This window comes from Pan troglodytes, chromosome 10, assembly GCF_028858775.2.
Source record: "Pan troglodytes isolate AG18354 chromosome 10, NHGRI_mPanTro3-v2.0_pri, whole genome shotgun sequence".
NCBI lineage: Eukaryota > Metazoa > Chordata > Mammalia > Primates > Hominidae > Pan > Pan troglodytes.
Window position 1 is genome coordinate 135,208,888 of NC_072408.2, and position 20,805 is coordinate 135,229,692.

Consider the following 20,805-nt stretch of genomic DNA (forward strand, 5'->3'; position numbering starts at 1 on the left):
CCTCTTAGAAGCTTTTGGCTGATAGTGAGAGAAAACCCTCGCGCACTGAGGAAGTCCACTGGCTCACATGGCTGGAAGGGCAGCGGCAAGGTGAGATCCAGGCGAGCTTCTCCCGGGCCCCTCACTGGGCCAACCCCTGGGATAAAAGCACAGCCCCTTCCCTCACTGTGCCCGCCCGTGGCTGAGCTTGTCTCTGGGCACTCATGCATAGATTCCAGATGGATAACAGTGTTTATGGGGAGACTGGCTCACTCATTGGCCCCTGGGGTGAAAGGCGTTTGCTTAAGAGTGAGGGACCTTCTTTCCCAGAAGTCCTAACACACTTCTCCTCATACGTCCTTGGCCCAGTTTGGCCGGGGGCAGGGCTTTCCCAGCCCAGCACAGTGATCTCTGGGGCTGGATAATTCTGTGGGCGGGCTGTTCTGCACAGTGTAGGATGTTGAACAGCATCCCTGGCCTCTGACTGCCCGCTAGATGCTAACAGGATGCCCCCCAACCCCATTCTTTTGTTTTTTTTTTTTTTTTGCAGGATGGGGATGGAGTCTTGCTCTGTTGCCCAGGCCGGAGTGCACTGGCACAATCTCGGCTCATTGCACCCTCTGCTTCCCGGGTTCAAGCGATTCTCTTTACTCAGCCTCCTGAGTAGCTGGGGTTACAGGCGCGCACCACCATACCTGGCTAATTTTTGCATTTTTTTGTGGAGATGGGGTTTCACCATGTTGGCCAGGCTGGTCTCAAACTCCTGACCTCAAGGGATCCACCACCTTAGCCTCCCAAAGTGCTGGTATTACAGGCTTAAGCCACCGCACCTGGCTGCCCCCCAGCCCCATTCTTGACAACAGAAAAAATCTCCAGACATTGTGAAATGTACCCTTGGGAGCAAAACTGCCTCTGTTTGAGAATCACGGGTTTAGGCCTATGTATAACTGAACCAGGTAATGGGAATGAGCTTGGAATTGCCCTGTGTGATTTAGACCAGGGAATGGCAAACTACAGACCATGGGTCAAATCCAACCCGTCACCTGTTTTGGTACAGGCTGCAAGCTAAATACGGTATTTACATTTTTAAAGACTATGTAAGTACCTATATATAATGTTGATTTTTGTCTTCTAGCCTGCAAAAACCTAAGACATTTACTATATGGTCCTTTAAGAAAAAGTTTGCCAACCCCTGGGTTAACACCAATCATTCTCAACCCTCACCTTTATGAGCCATGAAACGAAATCTCTGATTTGATAACCTACATATGTACATAATTAAAAACAAATCAGTATAGTGCTCTGTCATAGGCGGGAGAAACAATTCAAAGTCAAGTAATATTTTAACAAGTATATCTAGAAGGCCGAATGAAGTAGTCAGATACTTGCTCCTGTATTTAGAGTCACCATGGGTGTGTCAGCCACAGACGCAGACTGGTATAGCTATGTTGGAGCAAGTTGCATTTCACATGCAGATTGGACATGGTGATGTAATTTTCGGAAAGGATCAACAACTTTTTAGATAAGTTTCATCAAAGTCTGATCTCCACCCCAGTAGTTGCAATTCTGGAACACATACAGTATGTGGAATCATTGCCCTTCTCCCAATTATTTAGTGGATGTTTAAGATCGGCTCTTTGCTTGGATCATTGTAAGTGGGTTCCTCACTTCTGTGAATGTCCAGTGGGACAGCGTCATGCAGAATCTGGGCAATTCTTTGTGGTTGTAGAACAGTCTTGTGCTGTGCAGAAAACCTAGCAGAACTGGCTGTGATCTCTACATGCCAGTGGTGTTCCTCCCTCTAGTCATTGTGATAATCAAAAATGCCACCCTCCCCAAAGATGTTTACATCCCTATCGCCAGAGCCTGCAAATATGTGACCTGCGTGGGGAAAGGAACTTTGCAGATGTGATTAAGGTAAGGCTCTTGAGATGGGGGGACTATCCTGGATCATCCAGGTGGCCCTGATGTCATCATAGGGGTCCCTGTAGAGGGAGACAGGAAGTCAGGGGCGAGAGAAGCTGCCGAGATATTGGCTTAGAAGAGAGAGACTCCAAGCCGAGGACTGCAGGTGACCTCCAGAAAATGGAAAAGGGAACAGATTCTTCCCTGAAGCCTCCAGAAGGAACACAACCCTACTGACACTTCAGGGTTTTTTTGTTTGTTTTAGCTTTTATTTTAAGTTCATGGGTATATGTGAGGGATGTGCAGGTTTGTTACGTAGGTAACCATGAGTCATGTGGGTTTGTTTTATAGATTAGTTCATCACCCAGGTATTAAGCCCAGTATCCATTAGTAATTTTTCCTGATCCTCTCCCTCTTTCCACCCTTCACCCTCCGTTAGGCCCCAGTGTGTGTTGTTTCCCTAGTGACACTTTGATTTTAGAGTTCTGACCTCCAGGACTATATAAAAAGAAAAAATATATATGTGTTGTTTTAAATGGCTAAGTTTGTAGTAATCCGTTCCAGCAGCATAGGAAACTGACACACCGTCCCTTAGAGGAGCACCTGTCCTGGGAGAGCCCCAGCCTGAGCCAATCAGAACCCACCTGCCGAGGGACCTCGGTTCCAAGCCGCATTGTGGGTGGTCAGCGGGGGAGGGCAGGTGGAGGATGTGGAGGAATCGGCCACGTGGCCACCACGCAAGCCATTGGCTGAGCTTAACTTGCGGAAACACTGACACCATGCAGTTAAAGCAGCCCATGTTAGACTTGTAACTTCGCCTGGTAAATATTTCCCTCTGTGCCTATGTAGGGCACCCTTCTTGTGCTGATGAAGTCCAAGATTCTGAAGATTTGAGAGCATTTGTCTTTGAAAGGCACAGTTCCTTTGCTGTACTTCTAGGAGTCTGACTGAGTAGCATCTGAGAGTGATTATGGAGCGCTCCCAGAGAAAAGGGGGGAACTATCCCCCCAGGGGCTCAGAGGGGAATATAAGTACCTGCTCTTTTAAAGGAGAGTTTGACGGTTACGAAATTGCAAACCGCGCTATGTAATTTCAGCAAAGGATATTCAGGGTTTGTTCAGAAGAGGCATTGAAACCAAATAATCCATTTATCAAGGTGCCTTTTGTTTCAATAAAAAAGAAACAATGAGCCATATTTAGCTGAGAGAGACATTCTGTGTCTGGGGAATGTTAATAAATCACCAATGGAGAGAGGAAAAAATATTCAGGCTTGCTTGTGTTTCAAGTAAGCTGCAGTGACTTGGAAGGAAAATCCAGTCAGGGCTCTCCTTGAGGCATATGAAGAAAGGCAAATCCTGTTTTGCAGGTGTCTGATATCATATGAGTAAACCAGAGATGTCTGATGCAGGAGACACCTCCAAAGTCCTGAAAAGAGCCCACTTCCCTTAATTTCAGATTTTTCTTTCTCACATAGACATCACCCAATTTTCTTTTCACATATGGATATCACCCTTACCCCCACCATTTCTGTAGTTTTAAAAGCTTGTTACTATAACTGATGAACATATTTGAAATAATGGTAATGATTATGATAACAGCAACAACAATTCCCAATTGTTAAGCATGCTGAGTGCTTAGTTTATTGCTTTAAGTGAGGCGGTCTTATGTGATTCCCATCATCGACATGAGGATTCTGAGGCTCAAGAGTTTAAGGTATTTTCCAAAAGACAAAAACAAAACAAAAAAGTCCTCATCTAGGACGTTGTGGGACAAGGATTCATTGTTGAGCTTCGTGTCACTCCACGAACTCCTAACCACTGTGATACATTTCTTCTTTCTGGGCTGGAGAAGGCTTTGATTAAAGTCCTTCCCCTGTTTCTTCCTGTGTATGTAATATCTGACAAACTACCTCAGGCTTTCTATGTGGATCAAGTTAGATCAGGGTTTGTCAACCTCAGTGCTATTGACATTGTGGGCTGGATCATTATTTGTGGTGGGGGCACTGTCTTGTGCATTGTAAGATGTTTAGAACCATCCCTGGCTCCTACCGACTAGATGTCAAAAACAACCCCCTCCCAGTTGTGACAACCAAAAAATGTCTGCAGACGTCACCAAGTGTTTCTCAAGAAAATCACCCTTAACCCTGACTTAGATGCTGTTCTTGAAAGCCCCTTGCACACCCTAAAACAATTCCACTTGTGCCTGTGGATTATTTCAGGGTATGTTATTTTTATTTTTATCCAATTCAAGAGGGAAGCAGGACCTAGTAAAAATACTATATTTGTGGGCATATTTGTATATTTGTGGGCATCCACTGCCTACCCCATTTACAATAACCCCTGGCTTCATCCCATCTGCCTGGATAGACTTCCCACTCCTCACATGCTGGGATTCTGAGCTTTCCTTCCCCAGTCTTTTGGTTATGTTGTTCTTCATCCTAGAATTCTTGCTGTATTCCATTCAGTCTCCGCAGGTCCTACCCATCCTTTATGTCCCAGCCTAGAAAACATCAACTGTAAAGAATCTATCTCTGGTCAACATGTCTGAAAGTGAGCGTTGCGATGAAGGCAGGGCATCACGTTAGTGGGAAGGCTCATTCTCCCAGTGTTATCCTGTCTGGGCACTGAGTGACGTGGCCTTGCCGTATTCTATTCAACCTCCTCAGGCCCTAACCATCCTTTATGTCCCAGCCCAGAGAACATCAGCTCTAAAGAATCCATCCCTGGTCCACACGTCTGAAAGTGAGCATTGCGATGAAAGCAGTGCATCATGTTAGTGGAAAGGCTCGTTCTCCCAGTGTTATCCTGTCTGGGCACTGAGTGACGTGGCCATCTCCGGTGTCCACTATCTCAGAATCTGAAAAACTCAATTTCCGACTGCAGCTTTGCGGTAGAGTTCTCCGATGAACAACCGGTGGAGGACACAATATCCCCAACACTGACAGGCAGGTACAGATAAAGAAAATGGATAAACAGGAAGGGAGACAGCAATGAACGTGCTGTCCACATGGAGGCCAGATAGGCAGGTGCAGCTGTCAACTGCTCCCCAGGCTGTCTCCCGTGGCCGTAGGAAACCAGCATTGGACTTTTCCAGGGGTATTGTTTCAGGTCAATAAAAATGACTCAATTATCCTATCTTTCTGGGAGATGTTGGTGCAAGCAGATGAACTGGAGTAAGAGGAAAGACATTTGTCAGAACTCGCAATGCCATGGCAGCCCTGGAATTGTTTCCTTGCAGTCAGGAGATAACGTTTCCGGGAGAAAACACAGCAAAGGCTGGCAACCACCTCTGATTCCTTAATCTGCTACCTCTGGGCTTCCCAAGATGAGAGGTAAGTTTAGGGAGCGTACACGGTGCTGCAGCCTGTGAGGGTGCAGATGGACCCTGCACAGGTTCGTCGAGGAGTCTTTCATGTGGGCATCTCTGTGGTTGGCTGTTGGAGATTCCTGGACATGGTGCAAAATCGCCTGTTCAACCATATGAGAAAGTGGGAATTTCCTGCTTAATTATTTGAATTACTCTGAGTCTATCTAAGAGAAAATCTCATTTTGCAGCCACTGTATCTTCAGCAACCAACACTTGATAATCTCCCTGCTTAACAAAGAAATGGCAAACTATGGCTCAGAGCTATAGACAGGCAGCAAATAGGGGATGTGATCTTGGTTTTTTATTTACAGTAAGATTATTTAAACAGAACTATTCATTTATATTAGTACATTCTTTATTACAATTTTAATTTATAAAGTTATCAATTATTAGTAAGCTCCTGGACTGATTAACAGTGCATACATTATCTGGTTCATGTCATGAGATTGAGGGAGGTGTGAAGCTTAGGAAACACCACCCTCAGTTGAAAGCTCTGTGTACAGAGAGCTGCGCTAGGCAGTCTTGGGCATGTATGTACTCAAGAAGTTCTTGATAAATTCTCAGCAGCCCCCATGGACAGGTGCTAGTGCATTATTTTACTGGGGAAAGGAATGATTGTTCTTGTCTGCTGCAACAATTGTTAGTTTACTTCTGGGTGACCATATGCTCTAAAAGTATGCAAATGTGAGGCAAAGAAGGTACTTACATGCAGGTGAAGTTTCCTTAACACCTCTGATGCACTGACACTGAATGGCTGCAGAGAGTTGCCATCCCCTGGTACTGGATGTCAGAATGTCCATGGACATTGGCTCCAATTCTTCCTACCACACGTGAGAAGTTCTGCCTTCCAGCAAATGGTGTCTACATTTTCCCTCATTGTACACCTTACTGCTGTGTGAAGTGGCTTCGTCCCCCATCTGGCTTGCTTCATGTTTGGGCTATTGGTCAAACTTCATGCATTCCTCAAGTGTTGAATGAGTCGTCACTGAGTCACATGGTATTCAAGACAGAAGGGTACCCTGCTGGATAAACACACTATCCTTTTTCCCATGGAGCTTCCAGTCTGTTAGGGAAGATGGTCATTAACCAAACATGCACACAAACAAATATAAAATTACAGCTGTGTGAAAAGATATAAAAAAGAGGTGCATGGTGTTTTGGGAGGGGCACTGGACCTAGTGTGGAAGTCAGGGAGGCTTCCTATTAATAGAAGAGGGGAGGTGGATCTGGGAACCGAATGGAAATTAATTAGGCTGAAGGAGTGGCCATGTGTGAGACCCTGGAGATATGAAGGAGCAAGATGTATTTAAACTTCGATCATAAATTTAAAACTCTGGAACAAGGATGTACTAAGATATAATTAAGATATAACCCTACTTGCACCCTTATTACGAGTCAAGCACTTGCTAAACACTTTGTAGGCATCATCTCAATGAACCCTCATGCACCTGGGAGGCAGGGAGTAGAGCAAGGTGAGCCCCGTTGCCAAGTGGACCAGAACATCTAGAACCAGACAGCCAGGCATGAGTTTCAGCTACATCACTTACAACCAGGAGATCTTGGGCAACATTACTTATCTTCCCTATTCCTCAATTTCCCCTTCTATAAAAAGTGAACATCATGATACCCCATAAGATTGTTGTGAAGAGCTAATTGACATTCCACATGGAAAGCATTTAAAAACACACCTAGAACATGGTGATATGGTTTGGCCATGTCCCCACCCAAATCTCATCTCGAATTGTATCTCCCGTAATCCCCACATATCATGGGAGGAAACTGGTGGGAGGTAATTGAATCATCAGGGCAGGTTTTTGTGCTGTTCTCATGATAGTGAATAAGTCTCACAAGATCTAATGGTTTTATAAAGGGCAGTTCCCCTGCACACACTCTCTTGCCTGCCACCATGTAAGATGTGCCTTTGCTTCTCCTTTACCTTCCACCATGATTGTGAGGCCTCCCCAGCCATGTGGAACTGAGAATCCATTAAACCTCTTTTTCTTTTATAAATTACCCAGTCTCGGGTATTTCTTTTTTTTTTTTTTTTTTAATTAATTAATTTATTTTTATTGATCATTCTTGGGTGTTTCTCACAGAGGGGGATTTGGCAGGGTCATAGGACAATAGTGGAGGGAGGGTCAGCAGATAAACAAGTGAACAAAGGTCTCTGGTTTTCCTAGTGTTTGTGTCCCTGGGTATTTGAGATTAGGGAGTGGTGATGACTCTTAACGAGCATGCTGCCTTCAAGCATCTGTATAACAAAGCACATCTTGCACCACCCTTAATCCATTTAACCCTGAGTGGACACAGCACATGTTTCAGAGAGCACAGAGTTGGGGGTAAGGTCACCGATCAACAGGATCACAAGGCAGAAGAATTTTTCCTAGTACAGAACAAAATGAAAAGTCTCCCGTGTCTACCTCCCTCTACACAGACATGGCAACCATCCGATCTCTCAATCCCTTCCCCGCCTTTCCCCCGCTTCTATTCCACAAAACCGCCATTGTCATCATGGCCCATTCCCAATGAGCTGCCGGGTACACCTCCCAGACGGGGCGGTGGCCGGGCAGAGGGGCTCCTCACTTCCCAGTAGGGGCGGCCGGGCAGAGGCGTCCCTCATCTCCCGGACCGGGCGGCTGGCCGGGCGGGGGGCTGACCCCCCACCTCCCTCCCGGACGGGGCGGCTGGCCAGGCAGAGGGGCTCCTCACTTCCCAGTAGGGGCGGCCGGGCAGAGGCGCCCCTCACCTCCCGGACGGGGCGGCTGGCCGGGCGGGGGGCTGACCCCCCCACCTCCCTCCCGGTCGGGGCGGCTGGCCTGGCGGGGGGCTGACCCCCCCACCTCCTTCCCGGACCGGGCGGCTGGCCGGGCAGAGGGGCTCCTCACTTCCCAGTAGGGACGGCCGGGCAGAGGCGCCCCTCACCTCCCGGACGGGGCGGCTGGCCGGGCAGGGGGGCTGACCCCCCCACCTCCCTCCCGGACGGGGCGGCTGGCCGGGCAGAGGGGCTCCTCACTTCCCAGTAGGGGCGGCCGGGCAGAGGCGCCCCTCACCTCCCGGACGGGGCGGCCGGCCGGGCGGGGGGCTGACCCCCCCACCTCCCTCCCGGTCGGGGCGGCTGGCCTGGCGGGGGGCTGACCCCCCCACCTCCCTCCCGGACGGGGTGGCTGGCCGGGCGGGGGGCTGAACCCCCCCACCTCCTTCCCGGACGGGGCGGCTGGCTGGGCAGAGGGGCTCCTCACTTCCCAGTAGGGGCGGCCAGGCAGAGGCGCCCCTCACCTCCCAGACGGGGCGGCTGGCCAGGCAGGGGGCTGACCCCCCCCACCTCCCTCCCAGACGGGGTGGCTGGCCAGGCGGGGGGCTGACCCCCCCACCTCCCTCCCGGACGGGGCGGCTGGCCGGGTGGGGGGCTGACCCCCCCACCTCCCTCCCGGATGGGGCGGCTGGCCGGGCGGGGGGCTGACCCCCCACCTCCCTCCCGGACGGGGCGGCTGGCCTGGTGGGGGCTGACCCCCACCTCCCTCCTGGATGGGGTGGCTGCCGGGCAGAGACGCTCCTCACTTCCCAGACGGGGTGGCTGCCGGGCGGAGGGGCTCCTCACTTCTCATATGGGGTGGTTGCCAGGCGGAGGGTCTCCTCACTTCTCAGACGGGGCGGCTGGGCAGAGACGCTCCTCACCTCCCAGACGGGGTCGCGGCCGGGTAGAGGCGCTCCTCACTTCCCAGACGGGGCGGCGGGGCAGAGGCGCTCCCCACATCTCAGACGATGGGCGGCTGGGCAGAGACGCTCCTCACTTCCTAGATGGGATGGTGGCCGGGAAGAGGCGCTCCTCACTTCCTAGATGGGATGGCGGCCGGGCAGAGACGCTCCTCACTTTCCAGACTGGGTAGGCAGGCAGAGGGGCTCCTCACGTCCCAGATGATGGGCGGCCAGGCAGAGACGCTCCTCACTTCCCAGACGGGGTGGCGGCCCGGCAGAGGCTGCAATCTCGGCACTTTGGGAGGCCAAGGCAGGCGGCATGCTTCGCCGGGTGGTCAGAGCTATTCGCCCATAGTCCGTAGCCCAGAGCTGGGGCTGCTCGGCTCTCCGTCCCGGGGGGCCGGGGCCGGGCTGGAGGCGTGCGAGCCTCTCATCGCCGCCTCCCAGCGCAGCCCTCGGGTATTTCTTCATAGCAGTATGAAAGTGGACTAATCATACAGTCAATTCTTGATGACTGCTGGCTGCTCTGTGAGGGATTGTTTCATGATGAAACACCCTGAAATGTAGAGGCTTGATCATGCATGTTCAAGGCCTCCTGAGTCTCAGGACTTCTGATCTTGGCTGGACTTGCTCACTTGTTTGGGGCTGGGCATGGGCTGCCTGATGCAGGATGGCCTCAGCTGGGATCGCACCGCTCGCCTCCACATGGTCTCTTCTCCAGGTTGGCCCAGGCTTGTTCTTCTTCCTACTATCAGGTGTCCAAAAGAGGCAGAGTGGAAATGTGCAAGGCCCCTTGAGACCTGGGCCCAGAAGAGGCACGCTGTCACTTCTTCCATATTTTCTTGGCCAAAGCAAATCACAAGGCAGCCCAGATTCAAAGAGTGGGGAAACTGACTCCACCTCTTGATGGGAGAACTGCAAATTCTTATGCAAAGGTTGTAGATAAGCGTGTAGATACAGGAGATGGGGTGCCATTTTTTAATTGCTCTTCTATTGTTATTATTATTATGCTACATATCTAGATCAACAGGTCTCAATCTCTCTTTCTCTCTGTCTCTGTCTCTCTCTCCTCTTTATGGAAAGTGAAGCTCCCTTAGCCACTATACAAGGCCTTGCTCCTTTCTTTATGGTCTGTCTCTTCTTAACTCAAGTCAAATCTCTCAGGAGCTGGAAGAATTCAGAATGAGGCTCAACAGGAAGGGATGCGCTAGGCTTCACTTCACTTCATCCCTTCTCACTTTTCCTCATGTGAAGGATAAAGAGTGACCTGTTCAAAGAATGGAAGAACCCTAAGACAGGAGGCGAGACCACAAGCCCACTCCATCTGTATTTTATAGAAAATAAACTCAGCATTTGCTTAAAAGCAAACGGGTTTCCTTTAGACTTTTTTCCAGTTAAGAAAAGGAGAGAAAAGGAATCTTTATGTCTAGGAAGAATGAAGAATGAATGACAAGACAGCTTGTTGACAAATACTTCCTGTTGGCGAATGCTCCCGCTGCAGATGGGCCTGGAATCCTGTGCCCCGCCCCTTCACAGAGCCCTTGGCTCACAACCTTCTCCAAGCAGATGAGTCTCTAAGTCCCTACACTTCAAGATTTAAGAGTATTTTTTTGGATTGGGATAAATACCTCAAAATAAAAGCATCAGATGTGGCTTTTGGTTTTCACAGAATATTACAAGTTGCCTAAATAGTCCGTGTTTAAGGACAGAGAGCCAGAGCTCTTTCTGGAATGTCATACCTCGGCAGGGCCTTTTGTGCATGTTTTAAGCTGATTCTGAAATTAGGGGGTTAAAATGGAAGCGCCGAACCATCCCTAAAGAGAGGGAGGCGAATGTGCCCTTGTTGCTGGTGACCCCAGAACAAGGCCTCTGGGCTGAGAACAGGAGAGAATGTTATTTCTTTGAAAAGCCATCTTGACAATCCAAGTCCGTTTGGCTGCAGCACCAAAGGCAGCTTTGATCTGCTCGCCAGTGTCCCTGCTGGGAAAAGGATTAGGGTCCTTCCAGAGGACAGCAGAGCCAGGCTGCCCCATATGCTGGCGGGTTGCACAGGCTGCACTGAGAGGAAGGGACAGCAGGGAAGGCTGGAAAGAAGGAGAGAGAGCAACTCCCATCTCCTCTCTCAATATACGAATGCAGGCTTGTTTGGGTTTTCTGGGGGTTTTAAAAAGCAGAAGCAAGGAGATGGGCTTTCTTGGGTTTTCAAAGTTAGCAATTGCGGCAATTGAAGTGTCTGGGTCATGAGTGTGTAGCAAGTTCTTAGCCATGCCCTCATGTAGCATAAGCTCATGGGGGATCTTAGCAAAGAAAATATTCAAATAGCAAGGAGGCTGCTTGTGGTCCTTCTGTTGATGTCAGGGATGGTTCAAATAACCCTGGAAGCGAGGGGTGACATGCTGCACTTTCCTACCTTGGAGTTGAGCCTGTGAGCCCCCAGTATTCAGCAACTTAGCTGGCTGAATCTTGTAAATCAGGAATCTCAAACTCAAAAGCACCTGACAGACAAGCAGGCAGGTCCATGGCGCACAGCGGGCTGAGTGTAGGATGACAGCAACACCGGGGCTGTAAGTCACCTCCTCCCATCATCACCATGGGGGGAGAATCCCCAAATGTTTCCAGTTCCTCCCATCTTCAAAGACAAGCTGGAAACCCAGAGACTCCCCAGTTTTAAAAAATTGAGTTTCACTTTATAAAGATTTTTTTTAAAAAACACTGTGGGCCAAGCAAAACCCACCTGCAGTCTGGGTGGAGCCCCAGAGTGAGCAGTCTGCCATGTCGGGTCTCAACAGATGCAGAGCCCAGAGGCATGTAGTTTACACCCCAATCAGTATCACCACTCGGTGTGCTGGATCTCAGTAGGGGGCCAGAGGGACCTGAGCCTCGGAACTGGGCTCCCACCCAGTGGAGAGAGGGTGGCATGCTTATTCATTCTGCTAACTCATTTTACCTGGAAGAGTTAATAATGAACCCTTTCTCCCTGGCTAAGAAAGAAGACGATGATGACAAGATAGTGTCTTTGGTGATCAATGACTAAAAGACACTCTCCACCCAAATGGATCAAGATTATCAAAGAATCTAACGAATTTAGGAATAATAATATAGTGGGGCATTGACTCATTATTTTTGAGTAACATGGGAAAAATGGCTTATCTTATTACTATTTTTTCCAACAAATGAATAAATATAAACAGGAAAAATCTCTAAGGAAGAAACGAGGAATTAAAAAAAGACCAAGATGTCTTGCTTACATTTTATTTATTTCAACGAACAGTTTTATTTTGACACAGTTGGAGTCTTAAAGAAGAGTTACAAGAATAGTGAAAGGAATTTTCATATACCCTTCACTCAGGTTCCTCAAATGGTGACATTTGACCATGTTTCCTTTCACCTGAGTTCCCCTCCACCCCAAGCTGTTTGAGAGTAAATTACAAGCAAACCTAATGCCACTTTATCACTAGTTCTGAATATATGTATACACACACATATATATGTATATGTATATGTTTGTATGTATGTATTTTGAGACAGAGTCTCACTCTGTCTCCAGGCTAGAGTGCAGTGGCATGATCTCGGCTCACTGCAACCTCCACCTCCAGGGTTCAAGTGATTCTCCTGCCTCAGCTTCCCAAGTAGCTGGGACTACAGGTGCACGCCACCACACCCAGCTGATTTTTTTGTATTTTTAGTAGAGACGGGGTTTCACCATGTTGGCCAGGATGGTCTCGATCTCTTGACCTCGTGATCCACCCACCTCAGCCTCCCAAAGTGCTGGGATTACAGGCGTGAGCCACCGTGCCTGGCCCTGAATATGTATTTTTTAAAATAAAGATGTTCTCTTATATAAGTATAGTACAATTATCAAAATGAAGAAATTAACATTGATACAAAATTATTAGCCACTTTAGAGGCTAATTGCAAATTTTGCCAATGGTCTCAAAAATATTCTTTATAGGAAAATAAAATATCTAATCATGTGTTGCCTTCAGTTTTGTGTATCTTTAGACGTCTTTTTATCCACAAATCTGGAACAGTTCTTTCAACTTTCTTCTTAATTCATGACCTCAACATTTTTGATGAGTATAGGCCGATTACTTCATAGAATGAACCTTAGACATTTCCTCATGATTAGATGCAAATTATGCAAATTTAAGCAGAAATACTAGGGAACCGATATTGTCTTATTCTCTGTGTGTGCATGTTGGGGGACAGTTCTCTGTTGGTTGCATTCCTGGTGATGTCAATTTTGGTCACTTGGTTAAAGCACTGCCTGGCAGATTTCTCCACCGAAACCTACCTGTGTGTCCTTTGTAATTCAGTGAACAACTTGGGGCTAACTTGTTGGAAGACAATTTAAGATGATGTGAATCTCCTGTTACTCATGAAACTCTCACCAGATAGTTTTAGCATCCACTTATGACCTTTGCCTGAATCAATCACTACTGTGAATGTTGTCAATGATCAGTTTGGATCATATCATGAGGAAAAACTGTCGCTTCGATCTGACTTTATGACAGTATCATCGAGTCATAGATTCTTATTTCATTTAATGGCTTACAATCTTTTAACATCATTATTTATTTTGATGGTCAAATTATCTTCAATGTGTTCAGTGCTGCTGTTCCTGCATCCTTTGGACATACTCTGATCATTCTAAGGCCTCTTCCTCCTTTCTGACACAATAAGATAGGTGTTCCAGGTTCTTCTTGTACTAGGAATGAGACACTTTTCCAAGGAATCCTGGTTTCTTTTAGTGAAGAATGGTATTTAGAAACCAATATCTGGGTACTAGATGTGATTATTGCTCTTGGGATCTCATTGAGGACAGAGTTAAGAAAAACGTCTATGTACATACACACGCACACATACATGTGTGTACACAATCTACCTCTATTTCTCTATCTGTGTATGTATATTATAAACTGGAGTTTATATATACCAATCCCATTCTAACCCACTGCAGGTTTCATTTTGCCCATGTCCCTTTCTGTATTTGTAACCCCTTCCCTTACGGTGAGAAACCAGGCTCCCGGGTTCACAATATGTTTCTTATCTACTTGGTAAGAAATATACAGAAAGTAGTTTCAGGATTGCTAATTCATACTTTTGTCCAAAACAAATTTACTCACTATCATTCAATGTTTGTCTATGATTCTCTGTTGTCTTTAGCCTCAGGATTTATAGCCAAAATATGTGTCCAAAATTACTTGGATTAGTTCTCCCTTACCCTCCTTCAGTGTGGTTTTGATATTCATGAATACAATTAAGTTCATTTCTTTCCATTTGTAACCAATTCAGGGTTTTTACTCACCCGTGTTGATGTTATTATCATATGTCAAACATTAACATGATTCCAAAGGTCAGAACTATACAAAAAAGCAACACCCTCCATCTTTTCTCCCCATCTTCAGCCCCCTTTATTTCTGCCTGGTTCTCACCCAATCCCTGTTAATAACCAACCTTGTAGACTCTGATTTCTTTTCTTGTGAGTTCATGTGTGTTACATGAATGAGACATTTGCTTATCTCCTTGGTATGGTTTGGTTCTGTCCCCACTCAAATCTCACCTTGAGTTGTAACAATCCACATGTTTCAAGGGCAGGACCAGGTGAAGATAATTGAATCATGGGGGTAGTTTCCCCTATATTGTTCTCGGGGTAGTGAGTAAGTCTCACAAGATCTGATGGTTTTGTAAATGGGAGTTCTCCTGCACAAGCTCGCTTGCCTGCCACCATGTAAGACATTCCTTTGCTCTTCCTTTGCCTTCCACCATGATTGTGAGGCCTCCCAGCCATGTGGTACTGTAAGTCCATTAAACCTCTTTCTTTTTTAAATTACCCAGTCTGGGGTATGTCTTTATTAAGAGTGTGAAAACAGACTAATACACTCTGCTTCTTTCTTACACAGAAGTTAGTATACTCAGCCTTCTGCACCATGCTTTTTCACTTAGCAGTATATTTTTGAAAGCACTCCATATTGCTTCACACAGACCTTCTTCCTTTTCTTATTGCAGCTCATGATACTCCACTGTGTGGATTTACTGTAGTTCATTCAACCATTTTTCTGCATAGAGGTATGAATGTTGTGTCAAAATATTTTGCATTTAAAACCAATGTTGAGGCCAGGCGCGGTGGCTCACATCTGTAATCCCAGCACTTTGGGAGGCTGAGGCAGGTGGATCATGAGGTCAGGAGATCTAGACCCTCCTGGCTAACATGGTGAAACTCCATCTCTACTAAAAATACAAAAAAAATTAGCCAGGCATGGTGGTGGGCGCCTGTAGTCCCAGCTACTCGGGAGGCCGAGGCAGGAGAATGGTGTGAACCCGGGAGGCGGAGCTTGCAGTGAGCCGAGATCGCGCCACTGCACTCCAGCCTGGGCGACAGAGCGAGACTCTGTCTCAAAAAAAAAAAACAAACAAAAAAAAACCAATGCTGCAATAAATGATCTTGTGTGTATGTGTTTTCTGATTGCCAGAGGTGTATCTTCAGAGTAGATTCCTAGAAGTAAGATGAAAGAGTCAAAGAAAAGTGCAAATGTAATGCCAAGTTCCCTTCCAGAAAGGTCGTACCGCTTTTCATTCTCAGCAGCAATATACTAAGACTGTCTATTGCCTGTCGACTTCCCAACATTGTGTGTTATACTTGGTAATTTTTGTCAGTCTTATAGGTAAGAGGTGGTATTTGTAGTTTTCATCTGTATTTCTCTAATTGTGAGTGAGGCTCAATAGTTGTAAATATATATATATAAATAATTTTAATATATTTTTGTGAATATCTGTTCATATCCTTTACTCACTTCTCTCTCAATTTTTAAAAATCTTTTTCCTCAAATTTCAAGATCTGTATATTAGGGCCATTAGCCCTTTTAATGTAATATATGTGTTGCAAATATTTACTCCCAGCCTGTTATTTTCCTTTTGACTTTATTTATGGTATTTTTGTAATGCAAATTTTTTAATTATACAGGCAAATTTATTATTTTTTAAATTGCATTTAGATTTTGAGTCATAATTGTGAAGCTCTTCCTAAACCCAGGTTATAGAGGAATTCATCCATGTTTTCTTTAGTACTTGGAAGATGTAACTTCTTTGATTTATATTGCTGATCCATTTGAAGTTTGGTCTTATGTGTGGTGTGGAGTGTGGATCTACTTTTTTCTTAATGGCTGTACAGTTGTCCTAGCACCAGTGATTTAAAAGTCAACATTTGCAGTAGGTGTGGTGGCTTGTGCCTGTAATCCCAACACTTTAGGAGGCTGGGGTTGGAAGACTGCTTGACCCCAGGAGTTCAAGACCGGACTGGGCAAAATAGTGAGACCCCATCTCTATTAAAAAAAAATATTATAAAGAAGAAAAAAAACAGTCTATGTTTACCTCAGGATTTGAGATGCTACCTTTATCACTGACTAAACTTCCATATGTTCTTGAGTTTATATATGGACTTCATTCATTGGCCTGTTTTGCTATTCATGTACCAGTGCCATTAAGTACATTTTAAACTCATGCAAATTATTAATAAAATACCCACTTTACTCCTATAGGTAATTTACCATCATTCTGTTAAGTTGAACTCCATGAAACTGCCACCATTCAATGAATCTTACTCTACAGAATTCTCATTTTCATATGTTTCAACCTAATATAACTATATGCATAATTCGTGGACCATGTAGAATCGTTTAATGACTTATTCCAGAAAGAATATAAAAATTCTAGCCAAGTGGACTTCAGAATTTCTATCCCTCATTTCTAAATGGCTTACAGACCTAACAGCTAATGAGCAGCCCATTAATAATCCTGTCTTTGTCTTTTTCTTTTCTTTCTTTTTCCCTTTTTAGTGATAGAGGGTCACGGGGTCACAGACAACATACAGAGATTCTCCTCACTGCCCCCTTACCTACCTGTGAGCTACCACATCCTCAGAGCAGAGACCTCCTTCTTCCTCAAGGAAGCCAACCAGGACCTGCTGCGGAACTCCAGCCTGCAGGCGAGGGTGGAGTCCTTCTTTACCTACAAAACCAGGCAGCCCCCAGTGCTCAATGCCAGCTGTGGACCCTTTTCTGTGGAGAAGGTTGTGCCTCTGGACTTGATGTTGACTTCAAACTTTTTAGGTCCAACCAATAAGTTTAGTTTTGATTGGAAACTAAAAGCCCACATCCTGCAGGACAAAGTCTACCTGAGCCGGCCCAAAGTGCAGGTTCTTTTCCACATCGTGGGCAGAGACTGGGATGACCGCAGCGCCGGGGAGAAGCTGCCGTGCCTGAGGGTCTTTGCTTTCCGAGAGACCCGAGAGGTGCGGGGCAGCTGCCGGCTGAAGGGGGACCTGGGGCTGTGCGTGGCCGAGCTGGAGCTCCTGTCCAGCTGGTTCAGTGCCCCGACGGTGGTTGCCGGGAGGAAGAAGTCCGTGGACCAGCCGGAGGGGACCCCTGTGGAGCTCTACTACACAGTGCACCCAGGAAACGAGCGAGGGGACTGTGCCGGGGGTGACTTCAGGAAGGGCAACGCCATCCGTCCAGGAAAGGATGGGCTGGAGGAAACCACGTCCCACCTGCAGAGGATCGGCACCGTCGGCCTTTACCGGGCCCAGGACAGCGCCCAGCTCAGCGAGCTGCGTTTGGATGGTAACGTGGTCATCTGGCTGCCTTCCAGGCCAGTCAAGCAGGGAGAGGTGGTCACGGCCTATGTCACCATCTCGAGCAATTCCTCTGTGGACCTCTTCATCTTGAGGTAGGTGCCCATGCTTGCCCCTGATCATCTTTGGCATGCCTGGTGTGAGACTGGGTTCCATGCGTGGCAGATAGATATTCAGGAAGCATCGATTTTCACTACCTTCAGGGACCGTTTGGCATTAACAGGGGAAGGCAAATTATGCACCTGCCCACATGCTCTCAACAGCCCTCCTTACACCGTGGGTTATGGAGGGAAGAAGAGGCAAAGGGCGGGCAGAAGTTATTTCCAAAAGGAGCAAGAGGAGAGTAATCCACCTCTCTAGACCTTCAGTTATCCTCACACTTGGAGAGGGATGTGATTTTTCTTCTGCTGTGAATCCTTTGATGAGATACCATTTGAGTTGCATGATTGAAAGTCTATGTTCAAGAAGCCCAAGAAAAGGCAGGGGAGAGATGAGATCTCACTTTGGGTATATATGTGAAAAGAGCCAAGCATAGTACCCTTTTTTTTAATTAGGTGGTGTTAAAGGTTGCCAGTTAGTGTCTGGGAGGCCTTAGTGCATGAGTACAGCTTAGCAATAATTAAGCAAACAAGCCGGGCATAAAACTCTTCGGCAAAGGTATTCCATCTTATAATACAAATAAACAAAGCAGCAGCGTAATCCACCTACTGTCACCACTGCGGGTTCAACAGAGAGCAGCATCCAAGCTGTGACAGGGCTGCTCGGTCACTCTGTGTAATGATTCTAGAATTTGATACAGGAGCACATGTTTTCTGACAATAATTAATACGGGGCTAAAATTCATTTAAAGCAAATCCTCTTACAATGTGGACTAGAATGTCATAATAATGAAAGAAGTATTTGTTTTAAATTTGTTTAAAAAATAAATGGGATAAAAATGTTTTTTTCTTGTTATAGTTAAGAAGGAGTTAGGTTGTAATTGCAGCTATGCTTTGGCTCTTGTTAGAATTCAGCCCTAATCACATTTTGAATGAGTTGCTTGGAAAAATATTTGCAAGCTAGAATGATAGCCTATCATACCATATTTCATTTCTGTTTAACTTTTGTAATGTAACTATAAGGATGCTTATTATTAAAGTTTTTTGTTTTTTCATTTACAAAAAGGTTCAGAGGTTTCCATTAGTTTCTCATCTTAATCCTTCAGATTCAAATAATTGTCTTCTGAAGTATGCATCTTGTCATGATCTTTATAGTTTTTCCTTTCAATTTTTAAGTGGACTAATTTTGCAGATCTTCATTTGCTAATGTTTTCTGGATACGCTTGGAGTACTGTTATGACAGCCCTTTCAGCGACATCATGAACTCCTACATCTTTTTATGAGATTTACTGTACAAGGGATTCTCATTGCATTTGCATTGTGAACCTTGGTGGTCAGTGAGGGACATGCTGACATCATGGTGGGGAGGGACAGGTCTCGCTGTCAGCGTATCGGCGGCTTATTGAAAGTATCATGACCTTGTCACTGAGGAGCCGGGAGAGTCAATATTCAGAAAAAGGGTCTGAATACTGGGTTTGTTTCCCCATGGCTTGGATTTGAAAAGATACTGATCTGGGAGCTCTGAGTTTAATTTTTGGTAAGTCCTCTTGCCCCCTGAGTTTCAGATCAATCATGAAATAAATGCATCTATCCCTGGCTTTGGAAGCTGGAGACAGAACGTCTCCAGCATGGCGTGCTAAGTAGTTGTAAAATTTTAGAGTGATCATCTTCCCCCTTGCACTTTGTTAATGTCCCTCTTCAGAAAATGTAGTCTCTAGCGTCTACCAGGGTGAGCATGAGCCAAGCCACCTGGGTCCCTAGGTCTAAGGTCCACAACCTTACAGCTGTACCTGGAAGGGATGCTTAGATGGGGCTCTTCAGAGAGGAGGATCTGTTTTCTGAAATTTTCATCACAAAGATAGGCATGGTGGTGGTGGACAAAGGTCTTCCAACCAGCTGACCTCAATTCTGATCCTATCTCTCCTACTTACAGCCTGTGTGTTGGTAGGCAAGTTAACTAACCTCTGTGTGCCTCAGTTTCCTCCTCTCTACAGCAGATGTAATTATAGTACCTGCTTCGATGGGGTTGTGAGGATTCAGTGGGCTAATATTTATTTGCAGGGTGCTCATAACAGTGTCTGGTGCACTGAAACTTCTCTGTCAATATTGAATATTACTAACAGGGCTGTTTTTAAACACCCATCAAACCTTCAATAAGCATTGAATTGTATCTTCGCAGTAAAGAGACATTGTGTGTTGTGTAAAACAACTACCAAGTTTATTCTCAAAATTCTATTATTCCCATTGTACTATGATTTTGTTTAAAAAGCAGTGTCTTTGTATAATGACAGGAGTATTTGTAGCACAGAGGTTACTAATGGCGTGGTTCTGGGGTGTAAGACTTAGTCACATTAAAGGCACTGCTTAGTGCCGTGAAGTGCAGCAGCTGTATTCCCTCCCTTCTGATCTTTGCCATCACAGATCAAAGTCCTGGGGAGAGAAGATCCACCTCACTCCCTGTTCACCAAGATATGGCACGTGTTATATTTCCTTACTTCAGATTTTAAATTCGAAGCAAATTTCCTAAGGGCTAAAAGCAATTGCTCATGAGAAAGTCTGAGCAGCAAACGTTCCCCAAACACGTGTGCAAACGCAAGTCCTTGTGTCTCAGGCGTGTCGGAATTCAACGAATAGGGAACAAACAAACCATCTGAAGACCCGTCTTTGAGGTTCATTCTCATTCTGAAGATGGAATTTCACTAATTAAAAAGGGGACGTTATGGGCGGCGTACACATTTCAGAGTCTCGGCTTAATTTGAGTTGCCAAAATGATTGGCAGGCAACAGTGTGTCAAATGGAATTTTGCTCTATGTGGAGTCTCTCTGTTTCTCTCCTTCCCTTAATCCCCCTCTTTCTCTCCCCCTCTGTCCAATTCTCCTGTTTCTCCAACATGACTGAAGGCGCTTCTTTAAAAAAATTAAGGTTTTATGTTTTTAAATAATTACAGATTTGTAAGAAGTTGCAAAAATAGTACAGTGATTGCTCGTAGACCCCTCCCCCAGCTTCCACTGGTGGTACCACCTCATATAACCATAGTACAATATTGAGGCCAGGAAACTGGCATTGGCATAACGTTATTAACCGAACTACAGAGGATGTTTGGGTCAGAATGTAGGTTTTAGGGGACCTTAT

The 20,805-nt window shown here is 46.1% G+C and overlaps 1 protein-coding gene across 1 annotated transcript in view; it reads left to right on the forward strand.

The window, feature by feature from the left end:
* TMEM132C (transmembrane protein 132C) overlaps positions 1-20,805 on the forward strand; it is a 439,931-nt gene that overhangs the window by 132,781 nt on the left and 286,345 nt on the right. The window contains exon 2 of the mRNA XM_522557.8: positions 16,782-17,670. Within this exon, the coding sequence (XP_522557.5) occupies positions 16,782-17,670 (889 nt within the window). The remainder of the gene's footprint in view (positions 1-16,781; positions 17,671-20,805) is intronic.